The sequence below is a fragment of the Thamnophis elegans genome, chromosome 1 (assembly GCF_009769535.1).
Source record: "Thamnophis elegans isolate rThaEle1 chromosome 1, rThaEle1.pri, whole genome shotgun sequence".
Classification (NCBI taxonomy): Eukaryota; Metazoa; Chordata; class Lepidosauria; order Squamata; family Colubridae; genus Thamnophis; species Thamnophis elegans.
Genome location: NC_045541.1, coordinates 7,499,104 through 7,523,185, shown reverse-complemented (window position 1 = coordinate 7,523,185; position 24,082 = coordinate 7,499,104). Strand labels below are relative to the sequence as shown.

The 24,082-nt window shown below is 40.0% G+C and overlaps 1 protein-coding gene and 3 non-coding genes across 4 annotated transcripts; all 4 read left to right on the top strand.

The window, feature by feature from the left end:
• Window positions 1–868: 868 nt before the first annotated feature.
• NOP58 (NOP58 ribonucleoprotein) lies at window positions 869–24,082 on the top strand. The gene is made up of 15 exons (XM_032228764.1): window positions 869–1,074; window positions 3,479–3,555; window positions 4,530–4,582; window positions 5,627–5,751; window positions 7,039–7,175; window positions 8,430–8,494; window positions 9,452–9,586; window positions 10,062–10,207; window positions 13,244–13,370; window positions 13,893–14,056; window positions 15,220–15,354; window positions 16,887–16,948; window positions 18,526–18,656; window positions 21,299–21,447; window positions 23,622–24,082. Exons 1-15 carry the CDS (start codon window positions 1,030–1,032, stop codon window positions 23,862–23,864), a joined length of 1,794 nt encoding a protein of 597 aa, XP_032084655.1. The 5' UTR covers window positions 869–1,029; the 3' UTR covers window positions 23,865–24,082.
• Window positions 5,331–5,418, top strand: LOC116523737. Its single transcript, XR_004257108.1, has one exon. It is a non-coding gene; the product is annotated as a small nucleolar RNA SNORD70 (small nucleolar RNA).
• LOC116523743 lies at window positions 12,308–12,395 on the top strand. Its single transcript, XR_004257113.1, has one exon. It is a non-coding gene; the product is annotated as a small nucleolar RNA SNORD11B (small nucleolar RNA).
• Window positions 13,488–13,573, top strand: LOC116523740. The gene has a single exon (XR_004257111.1). It is a non-coding gene; the product is annotated as a small nucleolar RNA SNORD11 (small nucleolar RNA).

Genomic DNA, 24,082 nt, shown 5'->3' with positions numbered 1-24,082 from the left:
AGAAGAAATACTGAAGTAAATATCTTGGTCAATTTATATACACTTTAGAGCAGTGGCAACTTTAAGACCTGTGGACTTCAACTCCCAGAGTTCCTCAGTGGCAACTTTAAGACTTGTGGACTTCAACTCCCAGAGTTCCTCAGTGGCAACTTTAAGACTTGTGGACTTCAACTCCCAGAGTTCCTCAGTGGCAACTTTAAGACTTGTGGACTTCAACTCCTAGAGTTCCTCAGTGGCAACTTTAAGACCTGTGGACTTCAACTCCCAGAGTTCCTCAGTGGCAACTTTAAGACCTGTGGACTTCAACTCCCAGAGTTCCTCAGTGGCAACTTTAAGACCTGTGGACTTCAACTCCCAGAGTTCCTCAGTGGCAACTTTAAGACCTGTGGACTTCAACTCCCAGAGTTCCTCAGTGGCAACTTTAAGACTTGTGGACTTCAACTCCCAGAGTTCCTCAGTGGCAACTCCCAGAGTTCCTCAGTGGCAACTTTAAGACCTGTGGACTTCAACTCCCAGAGTTCCTCAGCCAGCAAAGCTGGCTGAGGAACTCTGGGAGTTGAAGTCCACAGGTCTTAAAGTCGCCAAGGTTGGAGACCACTGCTTTACAGTATTTACTTTGGGTCCGGATTTAAAATATACAGAAACGAAAAATCGACTTTTACTGAAACCTAGAAAAGCCTAGGAATTTTTTTTGTTTAAAAAAAACCCTCCCTTAGACTTCACAAACGATCACGGGACGAAACGAGGGAGCGAGCCCCGCGGTTTCAACTATCGGAACGCCCGCCCCCTTTCCCCCCCCCCCGCCTTCTGCTCCGCTCCGTCTTCCCGGAAGGCCATCCAAAAAAGAACACTTCCGGGTGAAGCGGGCCCGAGACTTCCGCTTTGTGCGGCGCGTGTTTCCTGCGACCGCGTGGTCCGGTTCGCTCCGCGCGCGTTTTCTTCCGCCAGCCCCCCCCCCCCCAATCCTCTCCTCGGCTTTTCCTGAGGGGAGCAGCGGCGCGGCCTGCTCTCGTTGACCCCGGCGCAGCGATGCTGGTTTTGTTCGAGACGGCGGCTGGGTACGCCATCTTCAAGGTGAGGATGGGGCAGCCCATGAGCCCCTGGGCTCCTCGGGTGGGGTTTTAAAGGCTGATGGCGGGAGTGGAAAGCAGGAGGCCTGTTTTCGCCTTCGCTGAGCTGAATGGCAGAAGGGACTGTATACATTAAGTGCTGACCGCTTTTAGATGACCAGCCTTCTCAAGCTTTCCGAATCCACTTTGAAATGAATTTGAATTTACTTTACTTGTATGCCGCCCTTTTCCCTGAAAGGGACTCAGGGCGGCTCACAATTCAAGGGAGGGGAAATGCCCCCGAAATTGATTGGTGGTGTCCCGCCTAAAGTAGGACGTAAAGTGAGATTTGGACATTTAAGTGTGAAACCTACTGGGTCAGGCTGGACAGCCTCTCGGGGCCCCTTTACTTCTATATTAAAAAGCCACAAAGGCAGACATTAATTTGGAGGCATACAATTGCTCTCTAAACCTGGTTCTATCTTTATCCAATTGGATAAAGGTTTAGAGCAATTGTATGCCTCCAAATTAATGTCTGCCTTTCATCTCTAGGGGACTCAGCTCACACCAAACCAGAAATGCATTAAGTGGGAATGTTCCAAAGCTTAGGTAGGTAGGGTGGGTGGGTGGGTGGGTGGGTGGGTAGGTTAGGTAGGTAGGTTGGTAGGTAGGTAGGTTAGGTAGGTAGGTAGGTAGGTTAGGTAGGTAGGGTAGGTAGGTTAGGTTTGGTAGGTAGGTTAGGTAGATTGGTAGGTAAGGTTTGGTAGGTAGGTTAGGTAGATTGGTAGGTAAGGTTAGGTAGGTAAGGGTAGGTTAGGTTGGTAGGTTAGGTTTGGTAGGTAGGTTAGGTAGGTAAGGTTAGGTTAGGTAGGTTGGTAGGTTAGGTTTGGTAGGTAGGTAGGTTAGGTAGATTGGTAGGTTAGGTAGGTAAGGTTAGGTTGGTAGGTAGGTTAGGTTTGGTAGGTTGGTAGGTAGGTTAGGTTTGGTAGGTAGGTTAGGTGGTTAGGTAGGTAGGTAAGGTTAGGTTGGTAGGTAGGTTAGGTTTGGTAGGTAGGTAAGGTAGGTAGGTAAGGTTAGGTAGGTTGGTAGGTAGGTTAGGTTTGGTAGGTAGGTTAGGTAGTTGGTTAGGTAGGTAGGTAGGTAGGTAGGTAGGTATTAAGGCAGTTGCTTTTAATCCGAGAAGGGCTCTTGACCTTTTGTATGCTGGCTCCGTAACTTCCAAAGAAAGAGAGCTCCGTAACGAACTACAGCTAGCCCACGACTTACAATAGTTCCATTTAGTGACTGTTCAAAGTTACAACTGCAATGAAAAAGTGACTTTTGACTGTTTTTCATGCTTATGACTGGTGCGGCATCCCCACGGTCAAATGATTTATATGCGGATGTTTGACAGCTGGTTCATATTTATGATGGTTGCAGTGTCCCAGAGTCATGTAATCCCTTCTGCTGACAAGCAAAGTCAGAATGGGGGAACCAGATTCACTTGACACCTGGGTCAACTTATCAACTGCAGTGATTCACTTAACGGTGGCAAGAAAAGTCGTAAAATGAGGCAAAACTCACTTAACAAATTTCTCACTTAGCAACATAAATTCTCAGCCCAATGGTGGTTGTAAGTCGAGAACTACTTGTATATTTTTGCAAACAAAAACCGAACCCTGCATTATATTCTCCCATGCAACTTGGCGCTCATATATTTTTTTCCAATTAATTCTGGTGAATTGTATGGACTGTGTGTTGCAAGGAATTTGAAAGTTGCAAGGAAAATGGATCCTCAAAGGAATTTGGATCTATTTTGGAAAGATAAACTAATCTTTCTCTTGCAATATTATTATGGGCTCATTTTGTATTAAAACTGAATCTAAATAAGCTTTTTAATTCACCTGGACATTCTTGGTAATACTTAATTTCTCTGTAGCTTGAAGGAACCCCCCCCCCCAAAAAAAAAAACCTTGTCTGAGGCAGGAGTACCTCACTCTGTTATTGTATTCATTCAGTATATGTCCTGCCTCTCTACTGATGGACGTTAATTTTAGGCTTGATTCATAAACTCGGCTCCAAAATTGTGACTTTGAATAGCAGTATATAAAACTTCATATCTTTTTATTCATAGAATAACCATGGTTAGATGGTTATTCTATGAATAAAAAGATAGGCACTTTTATATACTGCTATTCCAAAGTCACAGTTTTGGAGCCAAGTTTTAACCCAGCTAAATAAACATTAGTAAAAAGGTTTACAACTTCCCACTGGACTTTATTCTAATGGAAGTTGGAAAAATTAAGTGGCATGGATATACAGTTCATCAAATAGACCTTTTTTAAAAAACTCAAAGCGGTTTCACATTTTTAATTGCTCATAGTGACAAATAAGACATATTTTATTGCCAAATGTTGCATATATTTCATTAACCTTTATCTTTACCACAGGTTATAGATGAGAAAAAGCTTCAAGAAATTGATAACTTATGGAAAGAGTTTGAAACACCTGAAAAAGCTAATAAAGTGTAAGTAAAGTTCTTCAAGAAATAGTGACAAATATTTCAAGAACGTGGCCATTAGATTTTTGTCTTTCTTGATCTTTTTCTAAGGGGTTTTGGAATTACTTTATATTCTTGAATACAGGATATAAAACACTTAAGTCATGTTCTCATTGATAGAAAAACCATCTATAAATCAACTGATTATCGTTATTATGTCTTAGCCATCTTCCAGAAGATGGTGAACTTGAGTTTTTCTGATGGGAATTTGCATTATGATGCCTTGCTGTTTGGCATTGTATCTTTTGATGTTTTGTGTTTTTTCTCTTTTTGTAGTTCCCTATTTTTGTTTTATTGCACCTGTAAACTGTTATATTGCAAAGGAGTAAAAAAATCTGACAAGTAGGTTGACATTTTTAGCCACTTAGAATTTTTAGAATGAAAAAGCTACTTTATTCTAAAATAAAGGTTTCTATAAAGTAGGCTGTACAGATAATCCTCACTATAGCAATCAGAATTGGGACCAAAAATTCCATTGTTAAGGAAAGTGGTCACTAAGTGAAAAATCATGTGTCTTCAACTACTTACATTTTACATTGGACAACACATACTAATGGACTGTAATGGCAAATGGGACTGAGAAAGAGATCAATCAGAGTTTGTAAATGTGCACATTGGTCACAGTTATTTTTTCCTCACTGTCATAACTGCAAATTGTTTTCTAAGGCAGTTGGTAAGCAAGGACTACATATAATTATTAGATGGATGGCCAACTTGCCTAAAAGTTAATTAACACCTGAAACAAAATCTTTTAAAAGATAGTTTTCTCTTTGTATAGGAGACACTGACCTGATGGACTGGGAGTTTTAATTAATAATTTTAAAAAAGCCTGAGATTGCATGCTTATCAATTTTTGACTTTCCTGAAAAATGTTTATAATTGATAGCAATTGCTCAGTTCCTGATGATAGTTGCAAAAACATTTTGATGTTTTTATTTTAGCGTAAAACTGAAACACTTTGAGAAGTTTCAAGACACAACAGAAGCTCTTGCAGGTAATACTTTTACTGTTAAGGTTATTGATTACTTTTAAGGATAGCATTATCTTAAAAGTAGATTCCAGACACTGAGTGCAATTTTCAGGGATGCATAAGTTGACCTTCTAGAGCTGTTATTGTAGAAGAAACAGAGTGATTTACTTGAAGGAGGTGGCCCTCCAGTTAGTTTAACAACGAGCTGCTTAAGGTAGGAGAAGTACTGGCCATCTGGGATGTTGGATTCCAATTCTTGATTATTAAAAATTTTTAATTTTTAATTTAAAACAAATACAACATCTTTCCGTACATGCTATAGAAAGTGTATCAGTTGGTTACAAATAGATTTTGGTGCAGGATTCCAATTCTTAACAGCTCCAATGAGTGTGATCAATGATTACGTGTGAGCAGGATAAAAAGTTTTAATTTTTTGTAAATTAAATTTACTGTTTTAAATTGGATTTGGAAGTAGCATTTAACCTATGCTGTATTGAGTCATTTTGTACCCTACCTTCCTTTCTTTCTTGCAAAGTTTATATAATGAGTCTTTCAAGCTTTGTATAGCTTTACTTACGTCCTTGAAAATGTCTAACTTTGCAAATAAATTCCTGAAAGGTACACATGCACTTCCAACTATTTTCACATATTTATTTATAAATTTATAATAATATATAGATACATTCAGTATAGTGGAATTTGTATAGTATTAACTAGCTTTTAGTAAAACTAGATTACAGGCCGGAGAACTGAAGATGCAGGCTTCCTACCAATTTCTGTTGTCAATGATGCATTGTTGGTGGACTGAATCACTGTGATTGCATACAACATTTCGTCACTACCACTGAGACAACAGAGAAAATGAACTGTTTTGTGAGCTATGTTTGGTACTTTCTGAGCTTAGTTGTTGCAAGCATTTCATTACCTAAACCAATAACATCAGTGCATTATTCTCCTATCAAAAGTATTTTGTAGTTAGAACTTAACTATATTATTCCATGATCATTTTTCTGGCTGGGTCTTTTAGAAAATTCTAGATTTTTTGAAGCTTTTTGTTTTCTCCTCAAGCATCCACAGCATTGGTAGAAGGAAAAATCAGCAAAAATTTAAAGAAAATCTTAAAGAAAATAGTAGCCAAAGATGCCCATGAACAGTTAGCTGTAGCAGATGCCAAACTGGGAGGTGTAATCAAGGTGAGTCTTAATATCTACATTGAAACGGCTAAGTGGTATTCCAATAACAGCATGTACTAAGGCACTGTGATAATTTCCTTATTTCTTCAGTTATTCAATGCACATCACACTATATGCATTTATGATATGATGGTGCCCCATCACACCATAAATTAATTTATTAAATTTATATGCCTCTCAACTCCTAGCAACTCTTGAGTGGTTTACGATTTTTATAATATTTTTAAAACTATATAAAAAACACAAAAACAGCATAAGACAAATAGAAATATTAATCACAAGGACATTAAATCGAGAAGGGAACAGAAAGGAAGAAAGAGACATTGTCCTCTCCAAAGGCCTGTGCAGAGAACAGGAAGGAGCATTTGAAATCCCAGCTGGCAATTATTCATAGTTATTCTAGGCAGCTAATAGTTAAAAAAAAAACCTGGCCAACTGCAAAAACCAGCACCTGGAAACTAATGAAACTATGATTATTATAGCCCCACCACAAGGCTAGGTTTCTGGGTCCCACCAGATGACATGTTTTGATTGGTGACAGGCGCAAAGTGCTTCTTCTGCAAGATCTCATGGGAAAGGCAGGCTCTTAAAATCTTACCATTTTTAAGTATGATTCTCTGCAACCCAGTTATTGTTATGGTTTATAAAGTGTGTATATGTTACTAGGAGCTATGTTGAGATAAAAAGTTAAAAAATCAAGACATTATTTATCCACAGGGTTCTAATTTAATAAGCATTATACAATAGGAAAAATGAAAATTTATATTTATATCAGTCTGTCTGATTTCTCCTTGTTTGAATTGATGGTGTCATTTTTTCTGGAAGTTTGTAACTTGTTGATTCTTTTTTTTTTTTTCAAAATACTTTTTTTATTTTCCATTTTCATAACATATAATCACATGTATACTATTACATAGCCAATATCATATTGTATTAAGTAGTAATTACATCAGTTCCTCTTGCCATCAACTTCCAGAAAGATAAAAACCCATTATTAACAGTAACCTGTTGATTCTTATGTCATGTATGAATATGCGTGAATAGACACACTGGAGACCAACCAGGATTGCCATTTATAAGTCCTTTGACGTTGGCCTTCATGGCTAGTTAGACTGGAGGGCAAAAACAGTCTGGGAAAGAAGTTTGGGAAGAAGTATGGAGTATACAACAATGTAGTGCATTAGTCTTGGGCAAACTTATATTTGTTATATACTGAACAGTAAATATTTCGCAGCTTCGACTGTATTGTGTGCATTGATCAAAATGATGCGATTTGAATTTCTGCAGGAGAAACTGAACTTAAGTTGCATCCATAGTCCAATGGTTACTGAGCTGATGAGGGGCATTCGCACTCAGATAGAAGGACTTATCAGTGGCCTTCCATCCCGGGAGATGGCAGCGATGTGTTTAGGATTGGCACACAGGTATTGTTTTCCCAAATTTGATGACTATATCAGCTTTTTGAAACTGGAGCCATATCTCTAGTACAGTGTTTCTCAACCTTGGCAACTTGAAGATGTCTGGACTTCAACTCCCAGAATTCCCCGGACATCTTCAAGTTGCCAAGGTTGAGAAACACTGCTCTAGTATATTAGATCTCATCCTCAACACAGAATAATTGTAATTAATTGGATTAATCATTTGGATTCAAGATGAAAGAATCCATGTTGATAGGGATTCTTTTCAGCAAGTATACCTCAAGGATGTGAACGAATATATGAAGAGATGAAAGTTGCCACCTACTGTCTTGCTGTACATGCCTGACTGATTAAGATATCCTCATGGATATGAGAGGCAGTTCATATATTCTGGAGTGAGGGATGTTTTCCCAAAAGGAGAAAGTTGTATGACTACAATCAAAAATCTCATCTCCATGAACCTGGAAGATTTTTGTAATTATACAACACTCTGTAATCTAGTTAAGATGACTAAGAAGTTGGTAGTCCCATAGCTCCAGATGCGTTTTAGTGGAACTGATTATTGTAGACGGGTGTGTGTGTGTGTGTGTCAAACTCATGTCGTCATGGCAGTGTCACATGACATATTGGGACTTCCCCCCCCTTTACTAAACCAGGCAGGTGTGTAGTTAGCATGTGACGCATCCAGCCCATGGGCAGGGAATTTGACAGCCCTGATCTAAACCCATTTCAATTTGCATTTTGCTAATTGAAAGTTCTTTTAGATTTCTTGGTTGTATTTGATTCCATCATATTCCAAGGAAGCCGTTGACTTACTTAAATATAACAGGCTGAATGAGGAACAGCAAAGGTAAAAGTAAATCCAATCAGATGGTTGTGATCTTGGAAAAGAGGAAGCTCATTTGAAGCACCTGGATCCAGGTGGATCTTATTTCAGGTGGGCTTGCCCTCCTCTAGACACAGCAGTCAGCGGCCTTGGAGTGGTTCATGAGTCCCAGCTGCAACAGTATTTGTAAATAGTAAAGTGGTGGTGAGTGCCTTTGCACAGCTACATCTGATGCACTAGCAACAATCCTTCACAAGTTAGTTGGATTTAGTAAAAGTTAGCTATGCCAGGATTCCATACCCTTTTGATTTATGCAGCATGCTTTATGTTAAGCTTCCAATACAGGGAATGCTAACAATGAATTAATATGAACTTTCATCAGTGTTGTCACCAGCTTGTATAGAAAATAATTTCTTTGGTGTGTTTTATTTTAGCCTCTCACGATATAAATTGAAATTCAGCCCAGACAAAGTTGATACAATGATTATCCAAGCAATATGTAAGTACAATTTAAATCACATTAAAAGAATTCCTGTTTCTGTCGTGTTATCATAGTTATAATTGAGTCTTTTTCAGAAAAGCGAATTAGGCTTTCCAAGTGCTTTTCCCTAGATTATTAAAGAGATTCTTTATGCTCAAGGCAGCCGTTTACATAAGATAAGACATCATCCATATCTGGAAAAACTTTCGTGATTGTAAGTTGCTCCAGCGCAAGACTGCATAACTTCTAAAACATTTCTGCATTCTTGGGAAGCTCTTTACAAATTAATTGGTTAAACTCTATATGGCGAACATATGGCATAGGTGGCAAGCAGTGCCCTCTCTGCGGGCATGCCAGTTCCATCTCGTATATGTGTGTGCCTCCCGCCTCCCAGCTGGTCTTCTGGCATGCATGGTGGGTAGGGCCTTTCCTGTTCTCCACAGTTACACCCCCCACCCCCCCAGCATGCCCTACCTTTCTGCTGCCCGTGCCTTTCCCGCAGGTTCCCTTTTCCGCAAGTGCTTCTCCGTCGCAGAAATGGGGGAGAAAGATAGGGCGCACTGGGGGGGGGACAGAGACATGCGGAGATCGGGGAAGGCATGGGCGGTAGAAATGCAGGAGAAAGCTAGGGCATGCTGGGGGGGAGGGGGAACTGGAGATTGGGGAAGCCAAAACAGGAAGCCAGGCCCAAAACGTTCCCCCGTTTTGAATTGAGGAATAAAAATATGAATGGCAGCTTTTTTCCATCTTCTCACACTTGATGTTTTTAGGGCACCATACAATGTTAAAAGAATTTTCCTTTTATATCTTGTAAACCATCAGAAATCCTTTGATAACTATAAATTGCCATGTTTCACAGGAGTTTTGAAGAAATAAATATAATTGAGGCATTACGTGATACTGATACTATTTTCAAAAACGTTTATTTCCAAAATATAATTGAACTAAACGAAACCTGTATTTTCCCTTTTCCAGCTCTTCTTGATGACTTGGACAAAGAATTGAATAACTACATTATGCGTTGTAGAGAATGGTATGGATGGCATTTTCCTGAACTGGGCAAGATTATCACAGATAATCTAGCATACTGTAAATGTGTACAAAAAATTGGTAAGTAATGCTTAAACTGCAAATGGTGAACAATCTGACTATTCAGTATTTCTGAAATTATACAAGTTTTCCTATCGGCTGTGAGGACCAGGTTGTAACAACAGCTATAGAATGTGCAAACTTTCTTTTCTTATTTACATAAATACAATTCTTACATAAAGACCAAAACTCTCTTCTGTATTCTGCTGACTTCTTCAGCAATTTAGCAATAAAAAATACTACATATAGTGTTACTCTATTTTCCAGTTGTATGCAGGATGAAATGAAAAGACTAGTTATTGAAAAATTGTTCTTAATTGTATAGATTCTTATCTAAACTATTAAGTAGAAATTCCTTGTTAGATATAAACAAATGAAAATCATCCATCCCCTTAATTTCCTTTTCATGCTCATCTTGGTGTAACAAACCTATAGCTAGATGAACTCATAATTTCTGTTTGCTGTATGTCCTTATTTCTATATTTTTACTCCCCAGGAGACAGAATAAACTTTTCCTCTTCTGATCTGTCTGAGATCCTTCCGGAGGAGGTGGAAGAAGAAGTGAAAGCAGCTGCAGAGATCTCCATGGGGACTGAAGTCTCGGAAGAAGATATAAGCAATATACAGCATCTTTGTGATCAGGTGATGTGTAGTGGCAACTTAACAGAGGCAGCAGTTTGCTGGTTAAAAGAAGTTACCAGTCAGAAGACCATTTAACACATCTAAGTGCCACTTGTTTTGGTATAAATCTGTTTTAAAGCTAAAAAAATAGAATCTGAGTGGATTAATTCCGTTTGGTTGATCATGTCTTGGTTTAATGAGCTCAGGCATGAAGAAGGACTTGTATACAAATAGTCAAAGTCCTTGTAGCTGTTTATATCTCATGTTCTAATTAATCTAGAAAGCATATATTTAACCACAGTTTATTTAGAAATGGTGGTTACTAGCTTTGTTAATGATAGTTAAGGATGGGTGCCCCAGGGGTTAAATTGCAGTACAGTAGGCAAACTGCCCATATTCTGGAGTTCGATCTTGACAGGTGCATTTGACTCAGCCTTCCATCCTTCCGAGGTCAGTAAAATGAGGACCCAGATTGTTGGAGGACCCAGACTGTATGCTGACATGGTAAATGGCCCAGAGAGAGCTGTAAAGCACCATGGGGTGGTATATAAGTCTGTTGCTATTGCTAGTTTAATATGCTGATTTGTATAAAGACTGGCAACCAAGGTTGTTTTTTTTTTAATTTTGGTGAAACCACAACCTGTCGTGCTTTAATTGGTTTACATGAAGAAGAAAGGAAATACATAGGTACTGTATTTTCCAGAGTATAAGATGCACCGGAGTATAAGATGCACCAAGGTTTTGAAGAGGCAAATGTTAAAAAAAGTTTTTGCACTCTGCAAACTTCCCAAAAAGATCAGTTTTTTGCAAAAATGGGCCCATTTTTTTAAAAAAAGAGCATGAATGGCCCTTAGGAGGCTTGTAGAGTGTTCCGGGGTGGGATGGGGGCAAAAACGAGCAAAAAATGGGCCAGTTTTTGCGAAAACGGGCCAGTTTTTGTTTAAAAAAAGGCATTAGGAAGCTTATAGAGTGCTCCTGGGGGCTGGGGGGGGGCAAAAGTGAGCAAAAAATGGTCCATTTTTTGCTCATTTCTGCCCTCCCCATCTCCCAGGAGCTCTCTGAAAGCTTCCTAGAGGCTCTGCACGGCCATTTTGATGAAGGGGCGGGGTTTCAGGGGGGAAAAAATGCTGTATTCCGTGTATAAGACGCACCCAGATTTTCAGCCTCTTGGGGGGGGAAGGTGCGTCTTATACTCTGAAAAATACTGTAATCCTTGCTTAACCATTCAAAGTTATGATCTCCCCTTGAACACACATGTACAGTACACCATGGTCATGCAATTACATTTCTGGCACTTGTCAACCAGCTCACATGTACAATCAGTTGTCCCAAAATGCTTTTTTCAGGAGGCAACTGGACTTCCTTTATTTTTTCTTTGAAGATGTATCGCTTCTCATCCAAGAAGCTTCTTCAGCTCTGACAAGATAGTGGGGAATGGAAGGATGTATATTCCTTGCAGACAGCTGGTCATTTGCATCCTTTTAGAGGGTCATTGAAGCACTTGGAGGTTTAGCTGTGTCCTCAGGGTCCCCTGAATAGTGCTCCAGGTTCCTATAATCTACACGTTCCTGTAGCCTGCAAGTAGCACTCCTGGTTTCTGTAGTTACGACCTGGATGACTGAGAATCTCTATAGGCTTGTACGATCAGTTACGATATCCTGTGGTCACATGACTGAGATATGCTTACTTTTTTCTGTTTTCCAGTAGAAAATTGCAAAAACAATCACTCATTGGATATGCTGGATTTGCTTAATGCAGTGTTTCTCAACCTTGGCAACTTGAAGATGTCCGGACTTCAACTCCCAGAATTCCCCAGCCAGCATTCGCTGGCTGGGGAATTCTGGGAGTTGAAGTCCAGACATCTTCAAGTTGCTAAGGTTGAGAAACACTGGCTTAATGATCACATGATTCACTTAACATGGTGATCCACTTAATGGCTGCAACACCTTAAAAACCAAAATTCCAAGTTCAGTTGTACTCGGTTTGCTTACTAAGCAAATGTATGAAATCAAGATACGATTGCCCCCAAATCTTGTGGTTTGTTTTTAATCTGTTTATCAATTGATTGTGTTAGGAAATTTTTTTAGAAGACGAACCAAATGTGGAAATTATATTAGTTTCCGGTGGCAAGTGATGATTCTTCTAATGATGCTTTCCTGATGTACAACCTATGAGGGTTGCATAGTCACTACCTCTTCTGATGCCACCGCAAGTAACTGGTTATCATAATTGGAACACGTTCAAGACAACAGCTGGGTTGAATATATATATACTTGCTTGTTTCTTTCTGTTCTGAGATCTGCAGAAGCTTTTCTAAGATATAAACTAAGGTAGCAGAATCGTATCTTTCAGCGTGACCCGACAAAAGCGCGAACGTCATAAGTGCACCGACAAAAGCACGGCGCTAAAACCGCGATGTCAAAAGCGCGCCGACAGAAGCGCAATTTAAGGTAAGGTAAGGTTTTGGGTTAGGTTACAGCGCGCTTCTGTCGGCGCGCTGTTGTCGGCGCTTCAGGGCTCATTCGTCGCTCCTTCGTCACGCGGTTTTGTCGGCGCGGTTTAGTGAGGTGCGCTTGTCGTCGTTCGCGCATTTGTGGTGGAACCATCTTTCAGTTAGGTCATTATAGTGCCAGGAGGCCAATGCAACTTAGTGCTAATAGGGCAAAAATATCACAGTAAAATACTGCTGTTTTATTTCTTTTATGCTGGATTAGATTTTTTTTTTATTGAAGTATTCATACTGCAAACCATTATTCCTAGTAATAGTATTAATAATAAAAATCACTATCAGTTAATTACAAAAAGTAGCTTTACTTGGAACAGTTTGCATCCCGTGACAATACCTTGAACAACAACTCCTATCCCAGGCCCTTGAGTAGGACTCAATTGATGGATAAAAATGCCGATTCCAGTCTATAAACATCTTGACTGATTGCGTGTAATAATAAATTATCGTGTTCCGGATGCCTTAATACCTGTTAAGGAATATCATTTCATTCCCAGCTTTCTTTGGCAATATTCCATAGTTTGAACCGTCTGTTATTTTGTTTTTTTCAGGTTATTGAGATCTCTGACTATCGAGCAACGCTATATGACTATCTGAAAAACAGAATGATGGCTATTGCACCTAACCTCACTATTATGGTGGGAGAACTAGTAGGAGCGAGGCTTATTGCCCATGCTGGTACGTTGCAATTCTGAGTTTGTGCATTGGTTGTGCGCCGCATCCTTTACCATAATTACCTTGGAGATTAACTAAACAAGAAACCATCATGCAGAGATTGCATTGTCAGGTCAAGAAGTTGATGATGATGACAGTATTTGAACTTTGCTGGATTTCCGCTTGGAAGGTGAAAGCAACTTTAGTCACTACCTCTTCTGAGAGACTTCTTGAGCCGTTCTCTGCTTTTCCCACTCATTCACTCCCAAATGCCAGATTGATGCTGCCCTTAGGTTATTTTCAAAACATTTAATGGGGAAGATGAACTTAGGTTCAGGATTCTCCCTACAGTTCTCAGAAATTGTACAGTGATGCCCATCCCAATGAGGCCTTTGCTCCTGTTACCTAGATATCATTAGTCAGTTTGGAGGGTAAGTAGGCATGGGGCTTGTCATTTCCAAATCTTGAACGTAATGAATTTGTAAAGGGCCTATTTCAGAGTTTACGTCATTCATATAATCTTCTATTATATCTTGTCTGCAATAGGTTCCCTGCTGAATCTAGCGAAGCATCCAGCGTCAACAGTTCAGATTCTGGGAGCTGAGAAAGCACTTTTTAGAGCACTGAAGACCAAGCGTGACACTCCAAAGTTTGGTCTGATTTATCACGCTTCCCTTGTAGGACAAACAACAGCTAAAAATAAAGGAAAGGTAAGAAGTTGGACAATCGCTTGTTCTTCTTGCTTTTGTTTCTGAAACAGGCAGATTGAGATAAGTTTAATTTGCAGGGGATAAGAAAATAAGTAAGGAAGGGTGCTTAAAGTTCGGCTTGATTTTCAGTGAGGTTTTTGTGCATCAGTCAAATCTAGCGTACTTCCAAATAATATACAGTGCTTTTGCTCTACATCACCTCTGAATAGTTCAATGGCCTAAGAACCATTAATACAATGGTTCCTGTTCTGACCCCCTCCTCTGTCCAGTAACGAATGCCGAGACAAGCTTAACTGGAATGTACTTTAATAGCAAGACACCAAAACCTCAGTGGCTGAAAGCCAAGCAGACCTTGGCAGCAACTCAGACAAACTCAGGCAGCAATAAACACAGATGAGGCTTGGCAGCAATCCAGCCTGCCAAGCTCACAGTAATGTCCTCCGACATTCAATCCTGTGTTGACTTCTGCAAAGAGGGCCGTGTGCACAAGTAGCTTTTTATAGTCTGGAGAGGAGCCTAATGACCACCAGCTGAGTACAATCACCTCCTGTAATTGTTCCTGACACCTAGTAGCTCTTCGATGGCGTGCATCCAGGAACAACTCACTACTGGCCTCCAGCTTACTCTCCCTTGTCTCCTCCCCACTGGTCCAAGGCTCAGGTGCCTCCTGGTGGCCAACCAGCCTCTCTGCGCCCTACTCGGAGTCGAAACCCTGTCCAGGGTCCTCCACATCCTCCAGAGCCAACTCAGAGCGCCCCTCGCTGTCGGAGTCTGGTGGCAGCTCTAATGGCACCTGCTGGGCCACAACAGGTTCCTATATTAATCCAGTGTTTATGTGAAAAAAATAAAAACAAAATCACCACCCCCGTCCATCAGTTAAATCATACCCAAAGAATGCTTGTTTAAACAAAGAAGCAGGGCTGTCTGAACTTGTCTTTTCCTAGTCAGTTTGGCATGAGTAACCAGAACAAATGGATTTGTTCCAGCAAGCATAATTAAATATTCACTGCCCTGAGCATTCAGCTTGCATGGGTCTTGGCTGATAGATATATTCTGGTCCTCTCACCTACATTGGTGCTATGCAATCTGGTCCTCAGATTAGCATCCTCATCTATGAGGTAATTTGTGACGTTACCAGATTTATTTCACTTTTTTTTCCACAGATTTCACGTATGCTAGCAGCCAAAACAGCTTTGACTATTCGTTATGATGCCCTTGGAGAGAGCACAAGCGCTGAGATGGGAGCTGAGAACAGATTGAAAGTAGAAACAAGATTGCGGCACCTGGAAGAGAAAGGAGTATGTTTATAAAAGTCTTGTATTTTTGGCAAATGGACATTTGAAGATAAAAATGAGTAAAATAACTATTTGAAGTGGTTTCAGAAATACCTCAGGCTTGTGTGGTTAAGCAACTGGTGGCTACAGGGTGAACGGGAAGGATACGAATCCTTGTTTCAAAAGGTTTATGACTTTAGAAAGTTATAAAATTCACTTGCCCACGATCTCCCTATGTTTTAGGAGACTGATGGCTACAATAGCTTGGAGTTTGAGAATGGATCAAACACATCTGAGTAGAGAGAGAGAGTTGGGAAGGCTGCTCTTTGCCCTAGCAATTTCCTCCCTTCCTTTTGGGATGTAGAACTAATATCCTGTATTGATTAATATGAAACTCATTATAATTGCAAAGGAGCTTTTATTCCCATCAAAACAAATAGATATGGAATAGCGTATTTTTCGGAGTATAAGACGCACCGGAGTATAAGACGCACCAAGATTTTGAAGAGGCAAATTTTAAAAAAAGAGTAGGTCGGTGGAGGATAGTGAAGGAGAGAGAGAGAGAAATACAGTAGATAGGTAGAGAGAGAAAGTAGGTAGGTAGGTAGGTAGGTAGGTAGGTAGGTAGGTAGGTAGGTAGGTAGGTAGGTAGATAGATAGATAGATAGATAGATAGATAGATAGATAGATAGATAGATAGATAGATAGATAAAAGGATAGAGAGAGAGAAATAGAAAGAGAGAGGGAGAAATACAGTAGATAGGTAGGGAGAGAGAGAGAGTAGGTAGGTAGGTAGATGTTTCCAGGTGTATTTATCCATGTGCTGGAGAAGGAAATCGCTGACAATCTGCAGCACCTAAGACCTTGTTTCTGCTGGCACAGCACTTGAGCAATCTAATTCTCATCAATCAGTTGAAGAGCTTTCCAAAAGGGGAAAAAAGTTTTTGCACTCTGCAAACCTTCCAAAAACGGGCCCATTTTTTTTTTAAAAAAAGACATGAATAGCCTTAGGGGGGGCTTGCAGAATGCTCCTGGGGGGGGGCAAAAATGAGCAAAAATTGGCCTATTTTTCACGAAAACGAGCCCTTTTTTTGTCAAAAAAAATTGCATGTATAGCCTTATGGAGGCTTATAGAGTGCAGCGGGAGGACGGGACCTGTTTTTTGCTCATTTCTGCCCTACCCAGCCCCCAGGAGCTCTCTGAAAGCCTCCATAAGTGTATGCACGGCCATTTTGGTGAAGGGGCGGGGCTTCGGGAGGCAAAAAATGCTGTATTCAGTGTATAAGATGCAACCAGATTTTCAGCCTCTTTTGAGGAAAAAAGATGCGTCTTATAATCTGAAAAATATGGTATATATATATTAACCAGTTGTCTATTTTTTTTTACCTGTAAGAACACAGAGTACTTGGTTCCCTTGCCGATTTAAGCTTTGTGTCCATGATTACAGGGTTCTTTTCTTCTTTCCATTATCATCTATTCTTAACTGTTAATCTTTAAGGGACTGCATGGGTTGTATCAATTTTTATTTTATTTTATTCCCCTCCACTCCTGTCCAGATAAGACGAATAAGTGGTACTGGAAAAGCTGTGGCCCGTGCAGACAAATATCAGCACAAAAGGTGGGTATGTGAATGTTCACTTTACTCATGGATAACTCTGCCAAGAGTATTTAATTTTCCCGCTCAGATGCTTCACTTTCATAGAAATGTCCCTTTTGTCAAAATAAATATTTTCAGGCCCGCCTAGCTTGGTTGCTTTTCCAGCCATTGGGAAACCGTAGATTGTAATCTTTTTTTAAAAAAAAAAAGCTTTCCCAACTTTTGCCATAATGAGCTGATAAGATTTGAGTATACCTAGCCGTAAAGTTTGCTTTTCTTAATTAGCATTTCTGTATTCAACATTGTACTAATTTCCCATGGAAACATGGGAAAAGATTTGGGTAAGAAATGTAAAATTTACGCAAGCTCAAAATTTGAGAGAGAATTTTTATAAGATGTTTTATAGATGGCATTTAGATCCCAATAAGTTAGCTTGTATGTATCCGAATTTATAATCTAAATAGCAATAGCAGTTAGACTTATATACCCCTTCATAGGGCTTTCAGCCCTCTCTAAGCGGTTTTACAGAGTCAGCATATTGCCCCCAACAACAATCCGGGTCCTCATTTTACCCACCTCGGAAGGATGGAAGGCTGAGTCAACCTTGAGCCGGTGAGATTTGAACAGCCGAACTGCAGAACTGCAGTCAGCTGAAATAGCCTGCAGTGCTGCATTTAACCACTGCGCCACCTTGGCTCAAATGCTGGAGATGTGATTGTGTTGACACCACATATTATCATATATGGTGGACTTTTTAAAAAGTTAAAGCATTTTGGATAAAAAATATGGTGGATTATTCAAAATATTCTTAATAATAGGATAAAGTTCACTCCCCAGCTGTTCTTGCTGGGTATAATTACAGACTGCACAGTTATAGAGACTAATTTGATTCTGAACTTAATAATGGCAGCAAGATTGTTGGTGGCGCAATACTGGAAGAAGGAAGAATTGCCTACTATTCAAGAATGGACGTTAAAAGTAGTAAACTTAGCAGAGATGTCCAAAATCTCAGCGTATTTGAAGGACCATTCAGATCAGAAATACAAGCTGGAATGGAGAAGATGGATTGACTACATTCAAAATAAATATCGCACTAAGAAATTTCAACTAGCTTATGAATGAATGAACAAGGAATGTTACAATTTATCTAAAGTTAGATTAATAAAAGGGGAGTTAAAGTACAAGAGGGAGGTAGGATGCTATAGTTAGCTTATCTTAGTGTATGATTGTTAAATGTTTATACCCTGTATTTTGCTCTGGGAGGTTGGGGAGAGGGAGGGTTGGGGGGGGAGGGAAGGGGAAACATTTGTAAAATCTATTAAAACTCTTTAATTAAAAAAAGAGCCTCTGTTTTACACTGTAAAACTGTTGGTATAATGTAGCCAATATCTGCTCCTTTAAGCTTTTCACAAATAGCCACAAATTCGCAGAAGCTGTTTCACAATCTCCATTAGATCCCAGAAGAACTCTATGGAAACAGACCTATGGTCCTTATGGGTGCTGTGGCATTACTTCTACTTCACTTTGCCACCCAGCAATTGGCATTGATGGGGTTTCCACTCATTTGCCATTCGCTTCTACTCCTTTTAATATTCCAGCGAAGTGAAGGTCTACGATCCTTCTGGGGAATCTACGCTCCCTCTGGTCCCAAAGAAGCGCAAGGAACGGGAAGAGAATGAAGAACAGGCAGTTCCACAAAAGGCAAAGAAGGCTAAAATGGAAATCAAAGGTTGGTTTAATGATGTTTATTGGTGGATCCGTAAAAGGGTTTTGTGCGGTTGAATGCTGATTTGCTGAATTGCATTTGTCAATAAGAGTAGGCCTTTTTTTTTCTCTCCCTCAATTTGGTTGGGGGGGGGGATTTGCTAATTGGAAGTCCAGAGAGAAGGGACAATCTTGGTTATTTCCCCCAACTCCTTGTTTCCCATAGTCTCTCTTTCCCTTTAGCAATTTTGGGGGTTTCTGTTTCTAGGCCTACTTCAAATCCTAATGTACTTTATCCCACTGGGTAGTCAACTAATTAAATTTAATTCCATGATACTAGGTCCTGGCATCAATGTATTTTTAAGGTGTTAAATATATATTTTAAAGGAAAGTTGTTTGTTAACTACATTCACTGCTTTTCATACAAGGCTACCAGCTCCACCTGACTTTTTCTTAGATTCTTTAAATTATAAATAAATAAATGGAGAGCTGGCACCCTGCAAAGGTACAGCTCCATAGACATTATTAGAACATAAAAATGGTGGGTGGCAGTCCAGAATATTACATTGAATTCTCCTTATCAACCCAGAGGGGGGGAAAAAACACCAAGGTCAGTTGCTGGGGAGTGAATGGAGAATGGGATGGGACACAACTGGATGAGTTTGCCTTCTAGTAAATTGCTGTTTTGTGACTTGGCCACGTCCCATATCATAATGCACTGTGAATAAGGAAATCTTCCTCAAGGTAGCCATAACACATGTGTGCAGACTAGCACACAGTGTTCTTCAGCATTTTAGTCTTTTGCATGCCTAATTAATCTTAGGGTAGTCTTCTGGGTCTTGTGCCCTGAATCTTGGGTACCTAACTGAGCATCTCCAGAAGAAAAAAAACAGCTGCTTTTTTTGTATTTTCTTTCTGGCAAAGCCTTTAATCAACTAAGCTTTAGTTGGCAACCTGGGAAATATATTCATTTCATCAATAGATTTTTAGTTAACTTAGGAACTGTGAATTGATTATAGTGTAAAGATACATTGATGGTATCCAAGTTATATAAGATGGTAGAAAATATGTGGCTTATACTACCTTACAAATGAATTGAGTGTTGTTAGTCCAGATGTTGGATGTTAACTCCCAGCAGTCTTAAGCAGCGTGATGAGAGTTGCATTCCAACATCTGGAGTAAAACACATTTTGCTGATTTGTGTCCTACTCCATAGCATCTATATTTCTATAAAATGTCTCTATATTACCCTCCATTATGAATGGAAATGAGGCTTGTATGATTAGTGTACAGGTATGTTTGAAAGTTGCATATGATAACCTTGGTGTGTATCAGGACACCTAGGTAAGCAGGTGTACGAAGCCCTTAAGCAGTATTTCATAGACCAACACTTTGAGATAGATAGGTTTAAGCCAAGATTGAGAAGGAGAGGCTCATGGGTGCTTTTCACAGCCTTATTGTTCCTGCTTTATAGCAATTTTGAAGCTGAAGAACTTTGTTTTGCTTTTGGTGAATTAAGTCACACCTCTAGATTAAAGTTTCTTGGTGAAAAATTTGAGAAGTGATCCCCATCTCTTTTACTCACACCTCCACAGTAGAAAAGATTCTCGATCTTGGAAGGACTTCCAAAGATGTCTTCAACAAGAAATAGTCTTTAAGACTTTCTGTTTTAGATTTTGTCAGTTATTTGACAAGATGTTTAGTTTAATGGGTATTAAATATACTCTTTCTTTTGAATCGTTCAAAGGGGAAACACATTCTTAAGAATAACTATAACACTGTATGATAGTTCACAATAACACCAAACAATCTTATCTTTCGGGTATAGTACAATTTACATTATGGGCAGTTTGAAACATTCCTCAATAACTTCTTCCAGTTGAGTTCCATGAATGTAAACGCTTTAGGTCTGGAACCTTCAATGGAATGCCTTCTCACCACATCTCTTCCTCCCCAAAGACATTCGTAGAAAGTAGCAAAGGTGGCTGCTAAATGTATTCAATTTGGAAATTGTTTGCCTACGTAGGCAGGCAGAAAACACTTGCAGAGGGATAAAGCAGAGTATGTCTAAAATACTAGATCAGTGTTTCTCAACCTTGGCAATTTGAAGATGTCCGGACTTCAACTCCCAGAATTCCCCAGCCAGCATTCGCTGGCTGGGGAATTCTGGGAGTTGAAGTCCGGACATCTTCAAGTTGCCAAGGTTGAGAAACACTGTACTAGATGAAGTTGCAGAAAACATCTCTTATCAGCTTGTTTTGCCAATATCTGGCTTTGTGATCATCCATAGCTATTCCTTGATGTGTCAGGAATGGATCATGGCCAGCAGCATGCTCCCAGTTTTCAAAAATGCCCACTAACAACTTTGGCTAGCTCCTAGAGCCGAGGTGGCGCAGTGGTTAAATGCAGCACTGCAGGCTACTGCTAGATCAGCAGTTCAGCGGTTCAAATCTCACCGGCTCAGGGTTGACTCAGCCTTCCATCCTTCCGAGGTGGGTAAAATGAGGACCCAGATTGTTGGGGGCAATATGCTGACTCTCTGTAAACCGCTTAGAGAGGGCTGAAAGCCCTATGAAGCGGTATATAAGTCTACTGCTATTGCTATTGCTAGCATTTCTGCTTCGTTTAACTTGTTTTTGTGATTTTTTTTCCTTGCATGAACACCAGAAGAGGAACAGGAAGAGGATGAACAAGTTGAACAAGAGGAGGAACCTGTGAAAGAGAAGAAGAAGAAAAAGAAAAAACAGAAAACTCAAGAAATGTCTTTTTGCGTAGAAGACAGCGCAGAGGAGCCATCGACCAGTATGGTGGTGGAGGTAGGACACTGAAAACAGCCTTCCCCTGCTTGCTGCCCTCCAGAATTGTGTCTGCTGTGCACCTTGAATATGAGTGATGCTGACCAGGGCTGTATATTTTCCGGTGCAACAAATCTTGGTTCCACCACAAAATCGCGCACGACGAAAGCGCGTATGTGACGTCATCACAGTGCGACGAAAAAGATCGAAAAATGTAAAAATAAAGCGAAAACCTTACCCTAACCCCCCCAAACCTAACCCTTAACCTAACCCTAAACCTAACCCTTAACGTAACGAAAAACCTAACGCTAACCCTTAACCTAACGCTAAACGTAACGCTAACGCTCTAAACCTAACCCTAACCCTTAACCTAACCCTTACCTTTATGTGAATCGGCTTGCTGTAATTTAATTTTTATTTCAATTTTTCGATCTTTTTCGTCGCGTTGTGATGATGTCACATACGCGATTACGTCGAGCGCGCTTTTGTGGAACGCGGTTTTGACGGGTCACGCAAATCTTGACTGCCTTAACAAAGCCATCTTTACTACTAATGCATGCACCTGGCCTGAGTTTTTTAAAAAAAACACCAATTGTTTAGCTAAACGTAAGACTATTGGAAACATGTTTGATTCACAGGTGAGCAGTTTAGCAACCTCATCCCAAGGATATCTAGCCTAGAAGAATCTGGACTATCAGATAGAAGGGGGAAAGGCATATATATGTAGTTAATGCAATAGTTAAAGGCCTCGGGCTAAAAGTGGGGAGGCCATGAGAATTTCCATGGTCGTCTTCAGGAAGCCAACCGAGAACCGCAGGCACAACAGAGTAGGGTAGGAAGGCACCAGGTAGCCAGATTTGTTTTCTAGCTTCCTTGTTTAAAATCTTCTAAGGTTATAATACAGTTGCTGCAAAAGGTGATCGCAAAAAAAGTTTTACACCAATAGTAATTAATTCGTAATTTAATGAGCTTATATGCTGCCCAATCCCGGAGGACTCCGGGCGGCTTACAAATATGAGATAAAATAAAATAACAAATAGGGGAGAGAAACAAAAACGGTTTTAAAAAACCACAACATACATTCGGCTTAGCTGGGGGTTGGACCTGATTTATAGATCAACAGCCCCAGGCCTGCTGGAACAGCCAGGTTTTGGTGGCTTTTTGGAAGGCCGCGAGAGTGGGAAGCAGAGGTGGGTTCCTACCAGTTCGCACCTATTCGGTAGAACCGGTTCGTCAAATCTACCGAACCGGTTAGAAGAGGTTCCACCAGTGGACCCAGAAAGCAGGCCACACCTACAGAAGAGGTTCCAAACTTTTTTGAAACCCACCACTGGTCCTTGGATATGATTATTCTACACTATCATGCTCATATTTATAAAACTCAGTGCCTCTGTGAAAGGTGAGGATGACTACTGCGTTTGTGGTGCAATCAGAACATGGCGTGTGTTGAAGTTGTTTTAACGCAAACCAAAGATGCCTTTTAAAAAACAAGTTGACATCCTATTCTTATGCATGCCAGTGCTGTGTGTGAGGTCATTTAAGGTGGTTCTGACAAGCGTCGTCGGCATCTTCATATCCGGTCACATGGGCGGCAAGCCACTCCCATCCGGTCACATGGGCGGCAAGCCACTCCCACAAAGGAGGCCACACCCACAGAGTAGGTTCAAACAATTTTTGAAACCCACCACTGGTGGGAAGGGTCCGGATCTCTGCGGGCGGTAGGTTGAGCCTCCATGTTGGTGTTCTATTGATAGCCTTCTCTCCAGTTAAAAACAAGGTTTTAAATGTTATTTATTGATTACCGTATTTTTCAGAGTATAAGACGCTCTGAAGTATATTCTCCATTTAAAATCCCAAAGTACCTAGTCTTAAGTGAGTCTGATAGCCTCTGTCTAAATTGCAGAAGTGGAACTGTTCCACTAAGATGCTTGGAGATTAAAAAAAAGCTTTCATATTCTACTTTGCAGTTCCATTGACTCATTAATGTTACATCAGTGCTAATCATGCGTTCCTACAGTTAGGTAAGCTTCTCTACCTAAAGATATTATCTTGTAGAAGGAAAACCAGACCATGAAGTGCTACGCATTTCTTTCTTGCAGGGAAAAAAAAAAAACTTTTTAAAAATACTATCTATAATATAGATATTATATTTTCATTTATAATAGTGAAATGATGAAACAATGCTTATGTTTCAGAATACAGAAAAGAAGAAAAGAAAAAGAAGAAAATTAAAGAAGAGCCAGAAAATTAAGAACAAGGAGTTTCCTTGGAGGGTTTGGCTCAACGTTTGGACTTCAGGGACATTAATTTTTGAATTTTTTCTAACAATTAAGATTAAGAAACTGTATATTTTCCTTCAATGTTTTGTTTTTAAAGCTGATCTTAGTTTTCACATTGCCCTGTTAAATGGTCATAGTTTTGCTTCAGTACTACTATAAACTGTTGTGAAATTGCTTATCAAAAAAGTAGTATGATTGCTTGAAATAAGTAACAATGTGTCTCCCTGCTGGGATGAATTGGATTGCTAAATTAATACCATTACTATCAATTTAATTTTATGAAGAGAATTTTCAAAGATCCTTCCTTGCAACAACATTTAGCAGATAGGATGCTGTTCTGACCCCCTCCTCCATCCAGTAATGAATGCCGAGACAAG